The sequence below is a fragment of the Arvicanthis niloticus genome, chromosome 21 (assembly GCF_011762505.2).
Source record: "Arvicanthis niloticus isolate mArvNil1 chromosome 21, mArvNil1.pat.X, whole genome shotgun sequence".
Taxonomy (NCBI): Eukaryota; Metazoa; Chordata; class Mammalia; order Rodentia; family Muridae; genus Arvicanthis; species Arvicanthis niloticus.
The window spans coordinates 41808436-41827398 of record NC_047678.1 but is presented as its reverse complement, the minus strand read 5'-3'; the positions used below and the strand labels follow the sequence as shown (position 1 = coordinate 41827398).

Genomic DNA, 18963 nt, shown 5'->3' with positions numbered 1-18963 from the left:
GTTTGAGCTGACGGCTCTCTGACCTCAGAGTCACCATACCGGAAAGGGAGTGAAGCGGTCAGCTCAGAAACTTTGGAACACTTGTCCCTCTGGAAGAGAGAGGCTAATTAACATTCTATTCCTCAGACTGCAGGGGGCGGGGACTGACCAGCGGCTTGGGGAGGCCCAGAGCACATGGACACATTCCATGGAGGACCGTTGGCCACCCGCAGACAAGGGAAGTCCCTGCCACTTCATTCCCTAAAGACCAATCCGTTTAAAAGTCAAACCGTTCTGCCAATCGTATTGTGCCTAGCTGATGTTTCTGTATGCTACCCCTCAAAACTGTATAAAGGTCCGCCGAATGAGCTACCCAGGGTCATCGCCTCTCCTTTTGGATGCAGGATGACCCCAGCATGCTGGAACAATAAAATTCCTCTTGCTTTTGCAATGATCCCCGGCTCTGCATTGTTCAATCAGGGGATCCCTGGTAAGCTAAGGCTCGTCAGTCATACAGGAGCACTCATCGCGAAGGAGGACGGTTTGGTTTCCAAGGCTCAGGGATGACCTCGCTGGGTCCCTCTGTTGGAGATTGTCAAGGCCTGGACTGCTTCCTCTCCTTGAAGCTGGAGTCAGCCATGTAGTCTCTGTCTTCCTTGCATTTTACTCACAAGGACTACATAAAAAGGCCTGTATTGGGGTAACATCCTGGCACCAGAAACCTGCTGAGGAGGAGCCTAGGGCACCAGGACCTGGGGCTTTGTGTGTGCTGCTGGCTTCTGCTTGGAGGAGGTGGAGCTATGGAGCCGTCTGTCCCTCCAGTGGCAGTTGAACACTAGTGGGAAGGGGACAGAAGCAGGGGTCAGTTTGACTGTGTCCCTATCTTGCTGGTAATTTTTTTTGCCCATCTTCTGAGACTTGCTATCCACATCCATTCATGGTACAGGCTTTGAGCAATGTGCACACTGTATCACTGCATCTTTAGCCTCATGGTGAAGAAGCTGAGGCACATAGAGGAGGAGCAGCTGTCTTGAGGCCACACAGTTAGTGGCAAATGCAAAACCAAGTTGGTCCAGTCAAATCCATGTTGGGGGGGGGGTAGCAGATATTATTTTGAATAATAAACAATTCAGATTTCAAAGGCCTTTTAACCCCACCCCAGTTCTGCCACTATAGCCCAACGCAGTCATTAGACAGCATGGACATGATTGGCATGGCTTCTTTCCAAAAGAACAGTTGCAATAACAGCTGCTGTATTTAGCTCCTGTGCTGTGCTTACTAGTCTTTGCCCTCAGCTAGTAAGGGGGCCTGCTTCCCAGGATGCTCCACTAACCCCTGTGTGTGTACTGGTTTTCCACAGACAAATAAGAAGTGTGCACAGACAACAATGGGGTATATGCAGAGGCGGAGGTCCTAGAAGCCAACTAGACTTCGTCTGCTCTCTCCTGAGACTTCTCTTGACTAGAGAGAGAGTCTTTAGGGGTGTGCTAACCCAAGCTGACCCTCAAGAGCTTTTTAGAAGTTATCAGGTTACATGCTGCTCTCCGGTGTGAGTAGCAAGGTATACTCTGTCACCCAGGTGTCCCCTTAGTGCCGACCTGCCAGCTTAGGTGAGTGTAAGCCGGAGGCAGGTGACTAACCGTGCTGGACACAATCTGTCACTCCAGCTTAAGGTAATGATAAACATTAGTTGAATACGTTGTGAAACTTGGGGAATGGGAGTTATCAAAAAGCATTTTGCTGAAGGAGTAAATGCAGGGTAAGTTTTTAACATCTTCTAACCTCTTTAGAAAGTCGGTTGGGTGGTGTTTTGCTGGGGTAAACACGTGAAGTAACATATCAGTGTACACGGGTGTGAAAGGTTAAGGCAGACTCATGAAGGAATGTTTCATCGAAGCAGACACAGGAGAGAGGATGGTCTTCTAAAGCAAGCACGTGAAAGGACATGTGATGAAGGATTCCTTGCTAACAACATGCATGTATTGGTCTGCCTTACACTGTGCAGTTGAGCTGCATTTGTCGGGACTCCATAGAGGGAAATGTACCAAAACACTCCTGGTGCTGTGCTGCAGTTTGTTGCCACTTCCAAGGACTCAGGCTGATTGGATGCATGGGCTGAGGCAAGACTCATGCTGAGGCAAGGCCCGTGGAAGACACGTCATGTTTGGAAGGTATAAATAGGACTCCGCAGAGTGATGGAGACAGAGCTAGGCTTGCTGGTACAGCTAGCTGCGCAATGTTCGTGGGTCTCGCATCTTTGCTGATTTTTGCTTCCCTGAGAGAGGCACAGCCGAGAACTTCTCCTGGTGTCCCCCTGGGTCCCTCCTACTGACTTGAGCCAAGGCTGAGGCCTGGCTGTCTCTACTAGGTCATGTCACCGCTGTTGTTAACCCAATTCTACCAAACTAGACTGCTGGCGTATCTGTGAGGTGTTTGTGAGTGGATTGAGCTGTGCTGCCTGCTCACCAGTGAACTGAACCGCTGATTTCTAGACAACACAGATGAGAGTTGCTCCAAAGAACCTTTCTAAACAGGTCCACTTCCCTGTATCCTTTCTTTCCCACCACCTCTGGTTGGTGGTAGGCTAGATGGAAGGTTAAAGTGTTTAAGAGCCATCAATAAAAATAGGATTTGAAAACATTAAAGTTACAATCTTGACAGCATAGAGGGGAGGGTTAGAGGACGTCACTTTGTCTGTTTCTAAGTCATTCTTTTCCTTTAAAGCAATGGATGCTCCAAGTGACACAGTGTAGTATATAGCACACCACACACTCACATGCCCACACACCCTCATACATGCACACTCATACACTCCACACACATCACACACACACACTGTGGTCGGATGCTTAAAGAAAGAACAACGCTGAAGGTTGCTGATGCACTTATGGGTCTAAGCAGAAGTGTTTGCAGCTGGTTTAGTGTGTGTGTGTGTGTGTGTGTGTGTGTGTGTGTGTGTGTGTGTGTGTGTGTGTGTTTCCACTCTTATTTTAAGTCAATCATGCCATTACCAGTTTTAACTGAGCCGTCTGGAACCGCTTCCATGTTCCCACGAGTCAATGTATCCTCTCCTATCTTAAGGCCTCTAATAGTTTGAGACCTAACAATAACCCAAGCTGACACTTCATGTCTCAGATTAGGTGGCCTAGATCCAAAAAGAGAGCATCCTTGATCCTGGGCCTTGCAAATAGACAGGCCGACTAAGGGTGTTTCTGTTGTGTTCCACCAGTGGTAATGCTGTGGCTGGCAGGGTACTGCCCTGGCAAATGTGTCCCTGCCATAATCCTTGGGACATCAGGGTGTATCCCTAGCAAAATGGATTTTCAGATATGATTAAGGCTGAGTACCTCAAGGGGAGATTTCCCTGAAGTCTGGGTGGACCAATCTAGTGACAAAAATCCTCAGAATAGTGAGAGAGAAGGCCTAAGGAGTTGACCTGAGGGAGGAAGGTAGGACAGAGTCCTGGTGGGAGGGATTTAGACTCACCCTGATGTCTCTGATGACCAGGAAGGGAACAGAGTGAGAAGTGCGGGCAGCCCTCAGCAGTTAGAGTGGCCTTCAGCCAACACATTGTGTAAACAGGAACGGACCATCTTTACTGTCTCCAGAAGGAGCCTGGGCCTGCCCGGCACCCTGCTCTGAGTCTCCTGAGGCTCACGTCAGACTTCTCACACATGCCATAGCAGCAGCAGAAAGCTAATACGGTTTCAGTGGTGACGATGGATTCCTCCCCCCTTTCAGAACATTCTGGTTCACAGATGTCATAGAGAAGGTTCTAGAAGAGTTTCTCATGGAGCAGGATCGATGGTGTAGAAACTCTTGGGTGAAGACAAATGAGTTACTAAGAAATTGGCATCTGAGAAAGCCCAGGGGACCCAGTGTTGGCAGAGTACCCAGCCTGCAAGCAACGTGGACTCCCTGCCGGGCTGATAGGTGGGCCTCTGTGGGCAGGAGCAGAGAAGAGCAAAGGACACCCAGCTGTAGATCACATTTGTCAGTAAAGTCCCCTTTTGGTCATCAGGAGACACATTTTGGAAGGGTAAGCATGCTCATTCTTTCAACAAGATGATTGAAAACCAGCAAGGTACTGGACACTGACCTCTGGGGAACAGACAGCGTCAGGCAAGCTTTCTGCATGAGACAGAGGTCATAAGCAAGAGAACAAAAGCAACACAGTGATTGCTGTTAGGGTGTATTACAAAGACAACCATGCCACCTTCCTCGATGGGTCAGTGGCCATGGTTAATACTATGGTCATTAGAGTAGTCATGTAAGTGGAAGGAACAGCTGGCCCAAAGGACCTGTGGTGGCATTGGTGTGGTCCAGGGCATGCATTCAGGGAGCCTGTGGAAGAACAAAGGGGGAGGAAGGGTCTGGGGTGACCTGGAGTCAGACTGAAGAGGGACTCAGGGGCCAGATCAGGAGGAATTAGACAAATGGTATGCGGGGGATGTTGTTGGAAATCTGTAATTAGTCAGAGATGGTGGTTCCCCGGGCCGGGACAGTGGCAGACAGGCAGCTGAGGGGTGGGTATGCTTTAGAACAGCATCCATGATCCTGCTGAATTAGCTGCTGGAGGGAGGGAGGAGCTGAGACAGCGCCTAGCCTGGGAAAGACTAATGTTTCCTGAAATACTTTTTGCACGGCTGGAAAATGTCAACATGGTCTTTCTCCTCATGCATAGAAATTCAGTTATTAATGAGGACCAAGGGTGTGCAGCCAGGACTCAGAATGAGGCTGTCCTGAGGATGTAGGGCTTGCTGTACTGAACTTGGTTTCTCAGCACAATTAGGCAAGGAGTGTTTTCTTCTGTGTGACAGGCAAGGGCACTGGAGCACAGAGAAGTTGAGTAACTTGTTAAGGTCCCTGCTGGGGTCACTGCCATCCCAGCTGCAGAGAGCAACGCAGCTATTAAGACCCAGGCTACCTGAGAACCAAGATACCACCTCCTGAGACAGTGGTCAGATATACAACTAACCACACAGCGAAATTAAACATGTTTGTCACCTTTGGTCCATTAAAAGTTTCACCTAAGCTATTAGATCACGGTAGAGAGCGATTTTATTCTTCAGAGGACATTTTGCTCATTACAGAGGGGACCAAATACCCAACAACCTAAAGATGGAAAGATTTATTTGTGGCTGTGGTTTGGTGGTACTGTCCACCATGGTGACAAGGTCATGAGGTGACTTCTTGCATTTATAAAAGCTCAAGGTGACTTGTCACATTGTATCTGCAATCAGGAAGCCAAGAACAGGAAGTGGGGCTGGTGTCACCTCTTAACAGCTCTAAACCTTCCGGAAACAGCATCAGCACTTGGGCCATCGATTCAAACCCAAGAGTCTAAGGGCAACAGTTCACACCTAAGCCACCCTCTGGGTATGTGCCAGATCTCCAATACACAGAATAATCCCCAACAAAGAACCTTCTGCACCATGGCTGCAGGCTCTAGGAGGAGGAGACTGTCACCAGGAAAGCATACATATGTGTGAATGGTAACACAGCAGCCTGAGGTGGTTATCCACTGCTCTGTAGTGACAGAGTGTGGGGCACACTGGGAGGAAGCTAAACCCTGCTTTCCAGTCAGATATTCTGTTTTGAGGCATGGGACAACGACTAAAACCAGGATTCTCATTCCCTAGGGGTCACAAAGGGACTGTGGGCAGCAAAGTCTGGGCAGGGGAAGGGAGACCTCAGGCAGGGCCAAGTCAGTCTTTTGGTGTTGTACCAGGGGTGAGGGCCAGTAGCTGCAGAGTGGCTTGTGTGGGGACAGTGTCTGTGGTTAGGGAAGGTCTGCGTTCAAAGGCACCAAGCTGAGACTAGTAGGTGTATAGTGAAAGGGGCGTGGCTCTTGCAAACAGGCCCAAGCAGGGTGTTCTGTGAACGAGGAGCCAGCAGTGTCTCAAGGTAACATCTTATACGTTTTGGGGGCCATTGCTCCAGCTGCTTTTGAAGACGGGCAGCATGGGCCTGTGCCTGCGAAAGGTTTAAGTGGTCGCTGCAAAAGCAGAGGATGGGAGGTCAGTTATCTGAGAGACCACCCATCATTGCAGACTAGGAAGATGGAGGCACTGTGAGTCCAGTGGCTTGTCCTCTGGCGCTGTCCCCTTTGTTGACAGCCAGGGATGTCAATGGAGATTGCTGACAGAAAACCTGGCACGAAGACTGCTGAGGCCACAACTGGGGACACAGTGCAGGCTTAAAAGGCATCAGTGGAAGTAATTTGCCAGAGCAGGAATGGCTGTGCACAGAGATGAACATGCAGTGAGCTGTCTTCCTTCTTTCTCCTCTTCCTCTGTTTTTTCTTCCTCTTTCCCATCCCCTTTCCTTCCATCTCTTCCTTCTTTCATTGCTCTTCCTGACCACCCCCCCCACCGCCCTTCAGTGCCTCTCTTTTCCCTGGAAAGTCCTGTGTCCCTATGACCTTGGAAGGAGCTGCCTGAGACTCTCCGTTCAGCTAGCATCCGCAGCCCTGAGCCACCAGATCCTGGAGAAGATGCAGCTGTACCTGGTGCTTCTCCTCATCAGCTACTTGCTGACTCCGATCGGTGCTTCCATCTTGGGGCGCTGCACGGTGGCTAAGAAACTCTATGACGGGGGCTTGAATTACTTTGAGGGTTACAGCCTTGAAAACTGTGAGTACGGACCCTTTCAGGCCCTCTCTCCTCACCTCCTTGATCTCCACCCCCTGCCATCTCATCCCCTACCGCCAGCCTCTTCTCACACCACACGCTGTTCCACCTCTTAGGGGTGTGCCTGGCTTATTTTGAGAGCAAGTTCAACCCCTCAGCTGTCTATGAGAACTCACAAGATGGCTCCACCGGCTTCGGCCTCTTTCAGATCCGTGACAGTGAATGGTGTGACCATGGCAAGAACCTCTGCAGCGTGTCCTGCACTGGTGGGTCCCTTTCTCTCCAGTCCCTCGGGGCACAGGAGGCTGCAGAACCTACATGTTTGGAGGAGACAGGGAGAGGGAACTGGCTGTGTCTGAAGCTCACCCCTGGGAGGTGGAGTGCTAGCCTAACAGGAGCATGAGAGAAGGGTGTGTTAGCCTGAGAAGGAAAAAAAGATAAAAGCCGATGGACCCAGAAGGTGCTGGGATGTCTGGGAGTTGGGAGCAGGGGCAGGCAACAGAGCTCAGGCAGCTTGAGAATAGAAAGATTGCTCTGTCTGATCCTATGTCACCCATGCATGTCCATTAACTTTCCTGAGGTGAGCCATACTGTCACCATGACAGATCAGAAGTGGTTGTAAGGAGGAGACAGGAAAAGCCCAAAGAGGACATATCTGCCTCTCCTAAGGGACCTAAGAATCTCTGGCTGAGACGAAGCAACTGGCCAGGGTCTGCTCCTGTGTCCTGTGAGCTTTAGGGAGCTTTGTCAAGAGTTTTCCTAAGACCTTGGCAGGTGTCAGCTCAGTTAATGCTTACAGCGGCCTCTCAGATGTAGGTACTGTTTCTACCCCATTCTACAAACAGGTAAATCGGGGCCCAGATACATCGAGTCCACATCCAAGGCCACGTGGCTGATGAGTGGAACTGGAGGCAGACACAAATGAAAAGTGGGTCCTGAGTCAAGGCTACACCAAAAGGCTAGGAAAGGTGTCCCTGACACCTGAGGGGTCTCTGCAGCACAGGGTCTAGGTCCCAGCATCCTTGGGCCACAATAAAGATAGCATTTCCCTCTACCCTGATTGATGAGGAGTGTCTAGGGTTTTCAGCCTCTGTAAATGACAGACTGTGAGGGCAAGTAGTGGGAAGGGAGGTTGTAGGGTGGAGAGATATGCTTGCTGTCATCGATGCCACAGCATCAACCCATTCCACTTCCTTCGTAGCTTTACTGAATCCAAACTTAAAGGATACGATCGAGTGCGCCAAAAAAATCGTGAAAGGAAAACGTGGGATGGGAGCATGGTAAGTGGGTGTCTGCAGCTCATGCTGGAGGCTGGAGGGATGAGAGTGTGGTAAGTGGGTATCTGCAGCTCACACTGGAGGCTGAACAAGGCTGTGACCAAATGCCTGGCAGAAGCAACTGAAGGCAGAAGGGAACCCATGCATCCTGGCTCACAGTTTGAGGGGCACAGTCTGTCGTGGCAGGACAGTCAGTGTGGCAAAAATGTGTGAGGTGCCTGGCCTCTTGAGAGTCACAGTCAAGGAGTGACAAGAGGTGAATAATGGTTCTCAGCTGTATTTTCCTTTTGGTCAACCCATGGGCCAGTGCTGCTCACATTCAGGCTGGGCTGTTCCTGCTTAGTGGAACCTCTCTGGAAGCATTCTCACAAAGACACTCAGAACTTGTTTTCTAGTGAGGTTAAATGTCTGTGATTCACCATCATAGCTCACATCAATAACACACTGTCTGTCTGTCTGTCTGTCTGTCTGTCTGTCATCTGTTGTCTGTACATGTGTGCATGTGTGCCATCTTCCTCACTTGCCCTTTCCCTCATTTTTGTGAGACAGGGTTTTTCATGGAACCTGAAGTCTGCTGATTCAGGTGGATTGATTAGCCAATGAGTCCCCTGGATACCCTTTTTTTTGTGTCTGCTCCTTGTTTCTGGGATTTGCCACTACGTTTGCCTTTTCACTTGGTTCTGAACTCAGGTTCTTTTGTTTGTTTGTTTGTTTGTTTGTTTGTTTTGTTTTTTTTGTTTTTTTCAAGACAGGGTTTCTCTGTGTAGCCCTGGCTGTCCTGGAACTCACTGTAGACCAGGCTGGCCTTGAACTCAGAAATCCACCTGCCTCTGCCTCCCAAGTGCTGGGATTACAGGCGTGCGCCACCATTGCCCGGCCCTGAACTCAGGTTCTTGTGGTTGCACTGTAAGCACGCCTTTACTGACTTAGCCTGTCTCAGAGATCAGCATTTTTATCTTTTAGATCTCTTAGAAACTTTTATTTTATGTGTGAATGTTTTGCTTGTATACATGTGTGTGCCTCACGCACTTGGAAATCAAATGAAGTGATTGAAGCTCCTGGAACTGGAGTTATGGATGGTTATGAAGCACCATGTGGGTTCTGGGAACTGAACTTAGGTCCTCTGAAAGAGCAACCAGTAGTCTAAACTGCTGATCTATTTCTTCAGCCCTCTGAGGTCAGACCTTTTTATTATTGCTTTTTTTAAAAATTGTGTTTGCAATGTCATGTTGAATTTAAACTGCAGCCTACAGCCCTGTGTCTAGTACTTGTGTGATACTATCCTGAGGCAATGTGAACAAATGTCTACTTACCCAAAAAGGTCAAAGTAACAATTCTGTCAAAGTCCAGCTTGGCAAACCAATGACTTTTTTAATGTTACTTCAGGTACAGGGACAGATCAAAGACACTGTAACATCAAGAAACCCACCCCAATCTTAGTGTGGACTCATTAAAACTGTAAACCTGAAGTGATGTGTGCCTTGTAGGCAGATGGATAGGTTAAAATCTCCCCAATAAGCTGTTCATGACTTCTATAACCCTGGAAAAGGAGAAGCCTTGAGAGTCTTGTAAGTTTCAGGGACTTTCTGAAACTTGTGAATTGTTCATTTCCTGGATCTTAAGAAGCCTCCTGAGAATGGAAATGTTTTAATTCAGAGGATGATCATTGAATACTGCCATATTATACTATTTTAAATTATACCACGTTAAATTTTAATTTATGCATCAATCTGGCCATTATTGCTGTTTTAAAGAATTTTGTTGTAAACATTTAGCATTTTAGAGCTTGCATGTTCTTTCAAGTGTCTGAGATCTCCTGAAGGAAACATTTTAGGACTATTTGGTGTATTAAAAAGCTGGAGAGAAACTGGGCTTGGTGGTGCATGTCTACAACCCCAACTTTCAGGAGGTGGAGGCAGTAGGATCATGAACTTTTAGTTCAGCCTCAGCAACATAGGGGGTTTGAGTTCAGCTTGGGCTATATGAGACCCTACTTAAAAATAAAGCAAAACAAAAAAATGAATAAATACAAGCTGGAGAGACACGGTGAACTACCATTTGGATCTTGTCTCATCCCACCAGGATGCTTGCATTTTCTCTGCTCAGCAACTAAGAAAACCACAAACTCTGGCACCATCGTGGGAAACAGCAAAGTGTAAGACTGTTGTTTTGCACTTTGTTTTTAGCCATAAGAAAAAGTGATTATCCTTTCATATGTCCTTGTTACTTTTCTGTAAGGTGCTTACTCATACTTTTGTTACTGCTTGCAATCAAATTCCTGTTAGGAAGTAGCTTAAGGAGAACAGGTTTATTTTGAGGACTCTGTTCACTATAATTGGAGGGGTAAGGCAGTATGGGTGATGTTGTTTGCTCACATGTCTGCAGATCAGGAAACTGAGCGGGGAGAAATATAGGTACTCTGCTAACTGGCTCCTCCCCTCCTCTGCTTTTTCAGTTATGTATACCAGCCTGTAGTGTGGTTATCACCTGTGTTCAAGGCAGGATTTACCACGGTCGGTTAAACCTCTCTGGAAAGCCCTTCACAGGCACTCTACATGTGTCTTAAGATAATTCTAAACCCAGTCAGATGGACTATCAATATTATCCACTATCTTATGTTTTCTTTAATTCCTACCAACTATTTTAAGACTAAGAAATATTTTTAAGTGTGTGTGTGTGCGCGCGTGTGCGTGTCTGTGTGTGTGTGCAGTCCCTGCAGAGGTTAGAAGAAGGCATTGTGTTTCCTGGAGCTGGTGTTCCAGGCAGTTGTGAGCTGCCCTGTGGTTGCTGGGAACTGAACTCTGTATATGTCCAGTATATGCTTTTAACTACTGAGACATCTCTTCAGACCCTTCTTACATAAGTAATGCATCCTTTATAGACTAGGGATGTGAAATCTTCATCAGCCACAGTGAGTTGTTGTCTTGGATTTGCCATTTGTATTTTGACTTTGTTTATGGTGTCTTCATCGTAAAGGAGACCTAACAGTTTCTTAGAATCAGATATGTCTGCCTTTTCTCTTGTGGTTTCTGGGTCTGTGTGAAGCCCCCTTCTTAGGAAAGTCTTTAAGAATGGAGGAGATGGCTCAGTTGGTAATTTATTTGCCTGGAAAGCATGAGGACTTGACTTTGATCCCCAGAATCCATGTTTAAAAATTAGTTAAGTATGGTGGCATGCATTTGTAATCCCAGGGCTGGGGGAGGTAGAGATGGGTAGAGTCCTGGGCCTCACTGGCCAGCCGCTTCAGACCAGAAGAAGACCCTATCTCAAGAAACAAGGTGGACCGTGCTTGAGGAACAACACCTGATTGTAACCTTTGCCTTCCATATGCATGCATGCACACACACATACATACAAGCATACACACACGTGTGTGCACACCATACACATGTGCATCTGCACCCTAGTGCACACACAAGTGCACATGAATTAGAAGTATTTTATTCTAGACGCTTCAAAGAACTCCATCCATGTTTTCTCATATTGGAGGTCTGCAGATGGCATGTAAGCCCCTAGATACGTTTACTAAATTATAAAATAGAATTTTTATGATTTTCGTCCTTTTGTGCTTCAAGTTTGGATTCCTTTGGAATTGATTTGGTTGTGAAAAGTGAGGCAGGCAATAAAGGTCTTTAGTTTTTGCTGTGTCTATTCAGTGTTGTCCACATCATGAATCCAGTAAAGCAGCCTCGTGGCTAACAGAACAGACTGCACACAGTGGTGGAAATCTTGCTAATGATAACTGTCTCCTGAAAGTCTGAGGTTCATTTCATACGTGGCCTGGGCTTTCTGATTAATTGGTCATCTTGGCTGAGTCTCTAGGATAAACACTAATGAGCTGAATCATCTTGGTTGTATGGTCCTAGGAAGCACTATCCTGGGCCACACTGGTCGAGGGGCCTTATTGTCCAGACTCCTGGTAAGGCAGGTTCTTAGTAAGCTGAAAAACAGCCATGTATCCTTTATAGCTCAGACTGAGTCACCCTGCTCTGCTGGGTGGACAAGAGAAAAGAGAAGGTCCCTACAGTGGAAGGGGAATCCCTTCCACACCATCTGCCTGAAACTTCATGCTTTCTCTCCTGGCCATTTAATCCCCAGAAATAATGACTCTGAGACTACTTATTTTTTTTTTAAATAAATGCCTAGGCCATAAGCTGTGGGGTGGTGGGCTGTGAGAGGCAGCTGGGTACCTGGTCGAGCACAGGCCTCAAACCCCGGACCCTAATGGGACAGTAGGTGTTTAGCCTTGCTCCTGGGCCCCTGGTTCCTTTTACTTAGCTTCAGCCCTCCACAGTCCCTCCCACAGAGAGGTCTAGGCTATCAGTTACGTAGGAACAGTGCCTCAGGTCTCCCACATGTAGATGAGGTATCTCCAGGCTCTCAGACCAAGCCAATAGGGGTTATCTGCTGTTAGACCCTAACCCACCCCAAAACAGTATATAAGAACCCTATTTGGGAGAAGTAAAGGTGTGTGAGAATCATCCTGTTGTCCGAGAGTTTCTGTCGAAAGAGCTGTAACACTTGGGAAGAGATCTGCTCTCCCTTCAGGACCCTCCTCTCCTTGCTAGCTAGCTGGCTTCTCACTGGCCCAGCCTGGACCAGCTCAGTGCAGACAGACAGGTGCAGCACCTGGGAGTAACTGGGTGACAACAGCGGAGATGCGGGCAGAGGCAGCAGTGGAGGTGGTGGAGGCAATTCCCCCTCCCTGCTCACACTCTACCCCCTTGGCCTGGACCCCCTGCACCCGGCAGGGCCGGAGATCTTCATGGGAAGCCCTCTGGAGCTGGGACCCACAATAAGCTTCACCTTGTTCCCTTACTTGTTCTTAACTTGTTCTCCCTTTTAACCTGGGTTCAGTGACAGGGCTGGTTTCTTCTCCCTGTCTTCTTATGTCTGCATCCTCAGAGTTTCTGGCATGCATAAATCTCTCACACTTCTATTTCCCAGAATCCTCTCTATTCCTGTCAGATGTCCCACCTCCTGTTTTCTTCCTCAGCTCATTGGCCATAAGCTGCTTTATTGACAGATGATGCTTATAAGATATTCTCTCTACACTGCCTTGAGCTATGAAGAGCCTTGGGGTTTCTGGGAATGTGGGCGTGTGTATTTTCTGGAGCTTTGTAGCTATAAGGGACCAGGGGACCTCTTTCTACTACAGGTCACCCATCCTGCTAGTTTGAGGAGCAGGACTGCAGATGGGGTACGGACTCAGGTCCAGGAGTTGGCACTAGAGACTGGAACTGGAGGAGTACTGTTAGGAACATCCGGAGAAGAGGTTAGAGGTTCAGTCCAGACACTCCAGAAAGGGTGGAGAGGGTGAAGGAATTTTAGATGCTATAGAATGAAGGATGTACACAGAGGGGTGGAAGGAGCCTGAGGCCATGGACACTCTCTGGTGCCATGTGCTAGTCAAAGAACTCTGAAGCTGTCTTAGAGGGACAACTGATACATCACAGGGCAGGGGTGCCCCGGTTGGGTGGGGTTCCTGTGTGAGGCAGGGACAGTGTGGGTGTATCATGAAGAAAGCACCTGCATCCACACCAGGGTGAGTGCTAAGAACACCAAAAGCCTGAGTTCCACAGAGGAGAGACTCAGATGTCCCCGGGGCCAGCCAGGCAGGTGTGGGTAGCATGGCCCTGGGGACCCCAAGCTCTCACTACAAGGAACTGCTACTGATCACTCTGGCCTTCCCTCCGCAGGCCCGTCTGGTCAAAGAACTGCCAGCTGTCTGACATTCTGGGTCGGTGGCTGGATGGCTGTAATTTGTAGGCACCTGAGTGGCCCTGTCTTACTTGCCAGCCGAGTCTTGGGACTGAGGATGCTTTTCTGTTTGCTGCTTCAATCCATCCAGTTATCTCACCACTGACAGCTCCAGATGGAAAAGGACGACAGTCCTCACTTCATCCAGGGGTGCAAGGTGCAGAATAAACCAGCTAATTACTCAGCCTGGGCCTGAAGTCTCCGCCTACGTTATTATATCACGAGCAGTATGGCCGTGATCACTATTCACCACTTTTGTGACTTACCATTTCTGATTCTCAAGGGAGGGGTGTGAGAGCAGGGGTGTAAGTCTGCAGCAGGGAAAGGAGGGGGAGACACAGTGGAAGTTGAGAGGAGTCACAAGAGTGGGGAAGCTGGACAAATGGCTTCTTCACAGCCAGCTTGGCTGGACTTGGAGTCACCTAGGAGACACACTCCTGCATGCGCCTTTGAGGGGTTAGGGCTACTGTTTGAGTTCTTGGTTGTGTCCTCTTTAAGACAGTACAGGTGCTTCTGTGCCTGTTCTGGAGCCCACCCTTCTCACATTTAAAGATGACACATAATACACCTTTAGATGAAGCAATCTGGGAATACAGATAAAGAAGGTTATTAAAAATACTTCCCCCTCACAGTAAACAGGTTATCATTGCTGCAGTTTGTATCGCTCTGGAGCCTATGCTGAGAGAGCCTGGGGACCATTAACCTTTTTGTGTGTCTCATTCCTGGACTTTGAGGGTCCATGTGTGCATGCCCACATCCTTTTTTTCAAACTTACAAGCACAGGCCACTATTGAATATACAGTATCGTAGCTTGCTTTTTCTACCACTAATTTGTGGCCTAATATTTTCGGGTCTATATCAGGATCCTTCCTATATCCCATTAGATAGGCAAGCTTTAATGTACATAATCCTGTATTGTTTAACGTACAGATAAATTGATCAGGCTGAGCAGTCGGTAGCCACCTGAAAGGCAAGCCGCATAAAAGCAGGCAGGCCCTGGCTCCTCTTTGCTGTGAACTAGAACTTCCAGAGCCAGCTTCCAGTCCAGCTCAATCCTGATGGATTGGTTTGGTCTCATGCTTCTGCATGGTTCTTCTGCCTTGTCTCTGAAAAAAAAAAAAAAAGAGTCATAGTGTTTCCCAAACACAGAGCATGAATCCCAGTTAACTGACACCAGTAACAGCGGTCCCTGGGCTCAGCAGAAGCTTTTGAGACATTGAGGGAAACTTTACTATTGAGATTTGGACCTGGCATTGTTTCCACGTGTGGACTCAAGAGCAACAGTGCCAGGCTGCAGCCCAATGCTGGTGTAGACATTAGGGACGCCTGAGATTATCAGAGCACTATCATCTCAAGAGGAAACCCAGCTGCCGCCGCCTTCCAGCCCATTACTTCCAAGAATGTTCATCAGTCCCTAATGGGCTCTGTGTCAACAAGGATGTGCAGCTCAAGGGGAAAGCAAATGTTAGGGTATTGATGGGACCAGAGTTTCCCAACATCATCTCCTGGCCTCGTGCCCTCCAGCTGGCTGGTCACAATGAACACCGATACCTCAGCCAGGTCCCCTGCTCCCGCTTCCATCGTCAAAGCTGGATGAGGTAATGTCACTCTCACAGAGCTATGTCATTACAACTTTGAGTACCAGCAATTACTGTAAAGATCCCGATTTCACAGACTGCACAGGACTCTTCCCTCACCCACATCTCCAAACCTCTCCAAACCTTAGATGCTAAATTTGAATTATAACAGTCTTACAGGTGACAAAACAGCTCTGGAGAGGTGGCATAACTTGGCTTTAATCCAGTAAGTGACGAGTATGTGCTGGGTTTCTTCTTAGAACCCACGTCCCATACACCTCTATTGTTGAAAATATTTAATCCCAATCTGGGGTTTCTATGTTGACTTCGATCATTCAGTTCTCAGATAAAAGTCACACACACACCCCTTATATTTATAGTAAGCCTTTATTAATATTAAGGCTGAACAGATATCTACCCTCTATGCTATTAAAATCCATTTTCTATCAACAACCCTGTACTACTGCGTCTCATCTGGACTGCTCTTAACTCCTATTGGCCAACCCTCCTGGCCATGCTTTCTTGACTCCAAACCCATGGCATCTTTTTCCTCTCTCCACCTCCTTTTTCCTCTCCTCATAGTCTCCTTGCCCCCAAGCCCAGGAATACCAAGCTCTGCCTCGCAATTCTGCCCAGCTATAGGCTGTAGGCATCTTTATTCACCAGTCAGAAATAATTTGGGGGCAAGGTCACTTGGGTCTATATGCAGACTCTCTCATCTCTGAGGAAACCAGGCCTTGGGGGCCTGCACTTAGCATGGCAATACATAGCAGTAAACTGAACCTTAACACAGCTCTCCCCAAACTCTGCAATTATATTGGTGTTAATTCTCCCTCTCCCTCTCCCTCTCCCTCTCCCTCTCCCTCTCCCTCTCCCTCTCCCTCTCCCTCTCCCTCTCCCTCTCCCTCTCCCTCTCCCTCTCCCTCTCCCTCTCCCTCTCCCTCTCCCTCTCCCTCTCCCTCTCCCTCCCCCTCCCCCTCCCCCTCCCCCTCCCCCTCCCCCTCCCCCTCCCCCTCCCCCTCCCCCTCCCCCTCCCCCTCCCCCTCCCCCTCCCCCTCCCCCTCCCCCTCCCCCTCCCCCTCCCCCTCCCCCTCCCCCCCCTCCCCTCCCCCTCCCCCTCCCCCTCCCCCTCCCCCTCCCCCTCCCCCTCCCCTCCCCCTCCCCCTCCCCCTCCCCCTCCCCTCCCCCTCCCCCTCCCCCTCCCCCTCCCCCTCCCCCTCCCCTCCCCCTCCCCTCCCCCTCCCCTCCCCCTCCCCCTCCCCCTCTGTGTATGCCCATGAGTACTTATGAGAATGCATCTGATTGTTCCTGAGGGTGCACGTGTGTGCCTGCGCTTGTGAGTTCACGTGTGTGCATTTGGAGGTTAGGAACAACCTTGAGTATCTGGGTGCTGTCTTTGAAGCACTGTTGTCTTTTTTTAGAGGGTTTCTCACTGGCTCAGAACTTGGCAAGTAGGCGAGGCTGGAGGGCCACTGAGCCTCAATTCCCAGGCAGAATAGCTGGCATCACAACACCGTTTTGAAGGAAGATGTGATTTTTACCTTTAAGTTTCAAAAGTAGTCAACAGAGCAGACTGTCATTTCTCTGAGATGCCCCATTTATGTTTCTACATCTTAAAAATATGGGCTCACACAACTTGGAAACATTTACAGTTACAGTTTGTGCTGGTTTATAGGAAGCTGTTTTTCTCCGACCTTGTCAGGCGCCAGCAAGGGGCTGCTGTACTCACAGCGCGTGGCTCCCTGGAAAACCAGGTGACTCCTGAGTTCCCTACAAAGAAGCTGGGCTCTGACTGGAGGCAACATGTTTCTTTTTGTTTCTTTTCATCGACTGTAGAGCAGTCTGCATTGAGATGTACAAATGTTTCTTTGTGTGACATACATCCTGGGTGCTCTATGAAACTTAAGTCAATAAATTCCTCACCAGGCCCTTGTGAAGCAAGCGTTTGGAGTCCAGAATTTCCCAACCTTGGGAAGAGTAGTCAATCTCTCTAAATTTTGCTTCTACCTTCTGCAAAATGAGAATAATAACCGCATCCCATTGGGTGTGAAGACTGATGAAGCAGCACGCTATGACCTCCAGACAAACTCCTGCGACATCCATCTTGTCACCTTGACTATATTTAGAACCATCTAGAAGATTCAGCTCTGGGCATGCCCTCAGGGTGTTTGTAGGGAGGCTAACTGAGAAGGGAAAGACTGCACTGCATGAGGGCTGCACTCTCCCATGAACTGGAGTCTTGAACTAAATAAACAGGAAGGAAGCAGAAACAGCCAAGCCCAGAGTTCCTTCCTCCATGCTTTCTGGTTCCTAAGGAAGTGAGGTGAGGGTCACCAAGAGTTATTTCTGCCACTGTGACTGGCTGTACCCTCAAACCATGAGCCACAACAAACCTCCCTGCTATAAGCTGCTTTTTGTCACAGCAATGAGAAAGTAATTAGCAGAATGATGGGAAGAGAGACTTCAGAGACCCTATGAGAAAGGGACCTCCATGACTATGGCTGGAGGGAGGGGTGGTTATGTGCCTGTGGCAGCCACATCTGAATGCCCCCCCCCCCACTTGGACAAAGTGGAAATGGCTTCTCTCCAAGAGCATGCAAGGGCGCTGACCTGGTGGGCCATGCCTTCTGGCATCTCACCTCCAGATGGAAGAGTACTTTCCTGACTGTCATGGGAGCTTCTTATGACAGCAACGGAAAGCAGCAGGGGCCCATGCTTGTTCCCAGTGCCTTAAAACTGCCACTTAGTGGGTGCCTCTTGAGGTCAGACTCAAAATGTAGCCTTGGTGACACAATCCTGCAGTGGTTCCAAAACCTCCCTGGAATCCTTGTGTTGGGAACTCAGCTGAGCCCCCAAAGCAAGGAGATGAGTTACAGGGACTTCAAGGTCTCCGCTGTCCCGAATAGACGAGTTCAGTGTTAAGAGTGGATTTTTCCTGAAAGCAGGTTTTGGACAAAAGCAAGCCCTCCTTCACCTTCATGCATGCTCCTTCCTCCTGAGCAAGAAGGGCCTAAGCAGGCTTGGAATTCCCTGCCTAGTAAGTTCCTCTTCGGTTCTGTCACAACAGAGTAAACAGGCTGAGCTGTCTTCAGAAGTGGGGAGGCTGTTAGTACTTGCTAGGCTCTGAATGCAAAATGGCTCCATGCTTGGTCCTCAGCTGGTGTGCTGTTTGGGAGTTGGCGGAAACTTTAGGGGAGGGTTTAGTTGGGAGGAATGTAATTTTCTGGTGGGGGAGGTGTCTTGGAAAGTTACAAATGGTCCCTTCCTCTGTCTACCCATCATGAGGTGGGTAACCTCGGCCACATGTTTCACTATCATGATGTTCAGCCTCATTGTAAGTTTGCAATCGATGGAGTCATGGACTATGGGCTAACATCCCTGAAAGCATGAGCCAAAATAATTCCCCTCCTTAAATTACTTTTGTCCAGTATTTGTCACAGTGACAGGACATGATGCTATGTCACAGCTGGGGAGACTTGGGTTCAGAGTTCTAACCACTGAGTCCACACAGCTAGTGAGCCAGGGGAAGAACTGAAGCTGAAGTCTCTGCATGGGACTCCCCTTCCCTATGTCTCCTCCCCTTCCCTTCCCCAGGGCCTCCCACAGTGTTGGGAAAAGAACGAGATCTCATCCCTGCTAGGCAGGGGAATCTTAGACTTGGAAAATGACAAGAAAAGACTGTGCGAACCCAGTTTAATTAAGTTAATTTGTTAAGGACTTACTGTAGTAAGGGACATT

The 18963-nt window shown here is 48.7% G+C and overlaps 1 protein-coding gene across 4 annotated transcripts in view; it reads left to right on the top strand.

Moving 5' to 3' along the window:
- The window catches only part of Lyzl4 (lysozyme like 4), a 35874-nt gene extending 22036 nt beyond the window's left edge, over positions 1-13838 (top strand). For 2 of the 4 annotated variants that reach the window (XM_076917390.1, XM_076917389.1), the window contains exons 2-5: positions 6365-6614; positions 6728-6877; positions 7813-7891; positions 13588-13838. In XM_076917390.1, the coding sequence (XP_076773505.1) occupies positions 6476-6614; positions 6728-6877; positions 7813-7891; positions 13588-13657 (438 nt within the window). In that variant the 5' untranslated portion in view covers positions 6365-6475 and the 3' untranslated portion in view covers positions 13658-13838. Of the gene's footprint in view, positions 1-3756; positions 4019-6364; positions 6615-6727; positions 6878-7812; positions 7892-13587 lie in introns of those variants that run through there. The other 2 variants (XM_076917387.1, XM_076917388.1) reach the window with 2 other exon arrangements.
- Positions 13839-18963: the final 5125 nt, after the last annotated feature.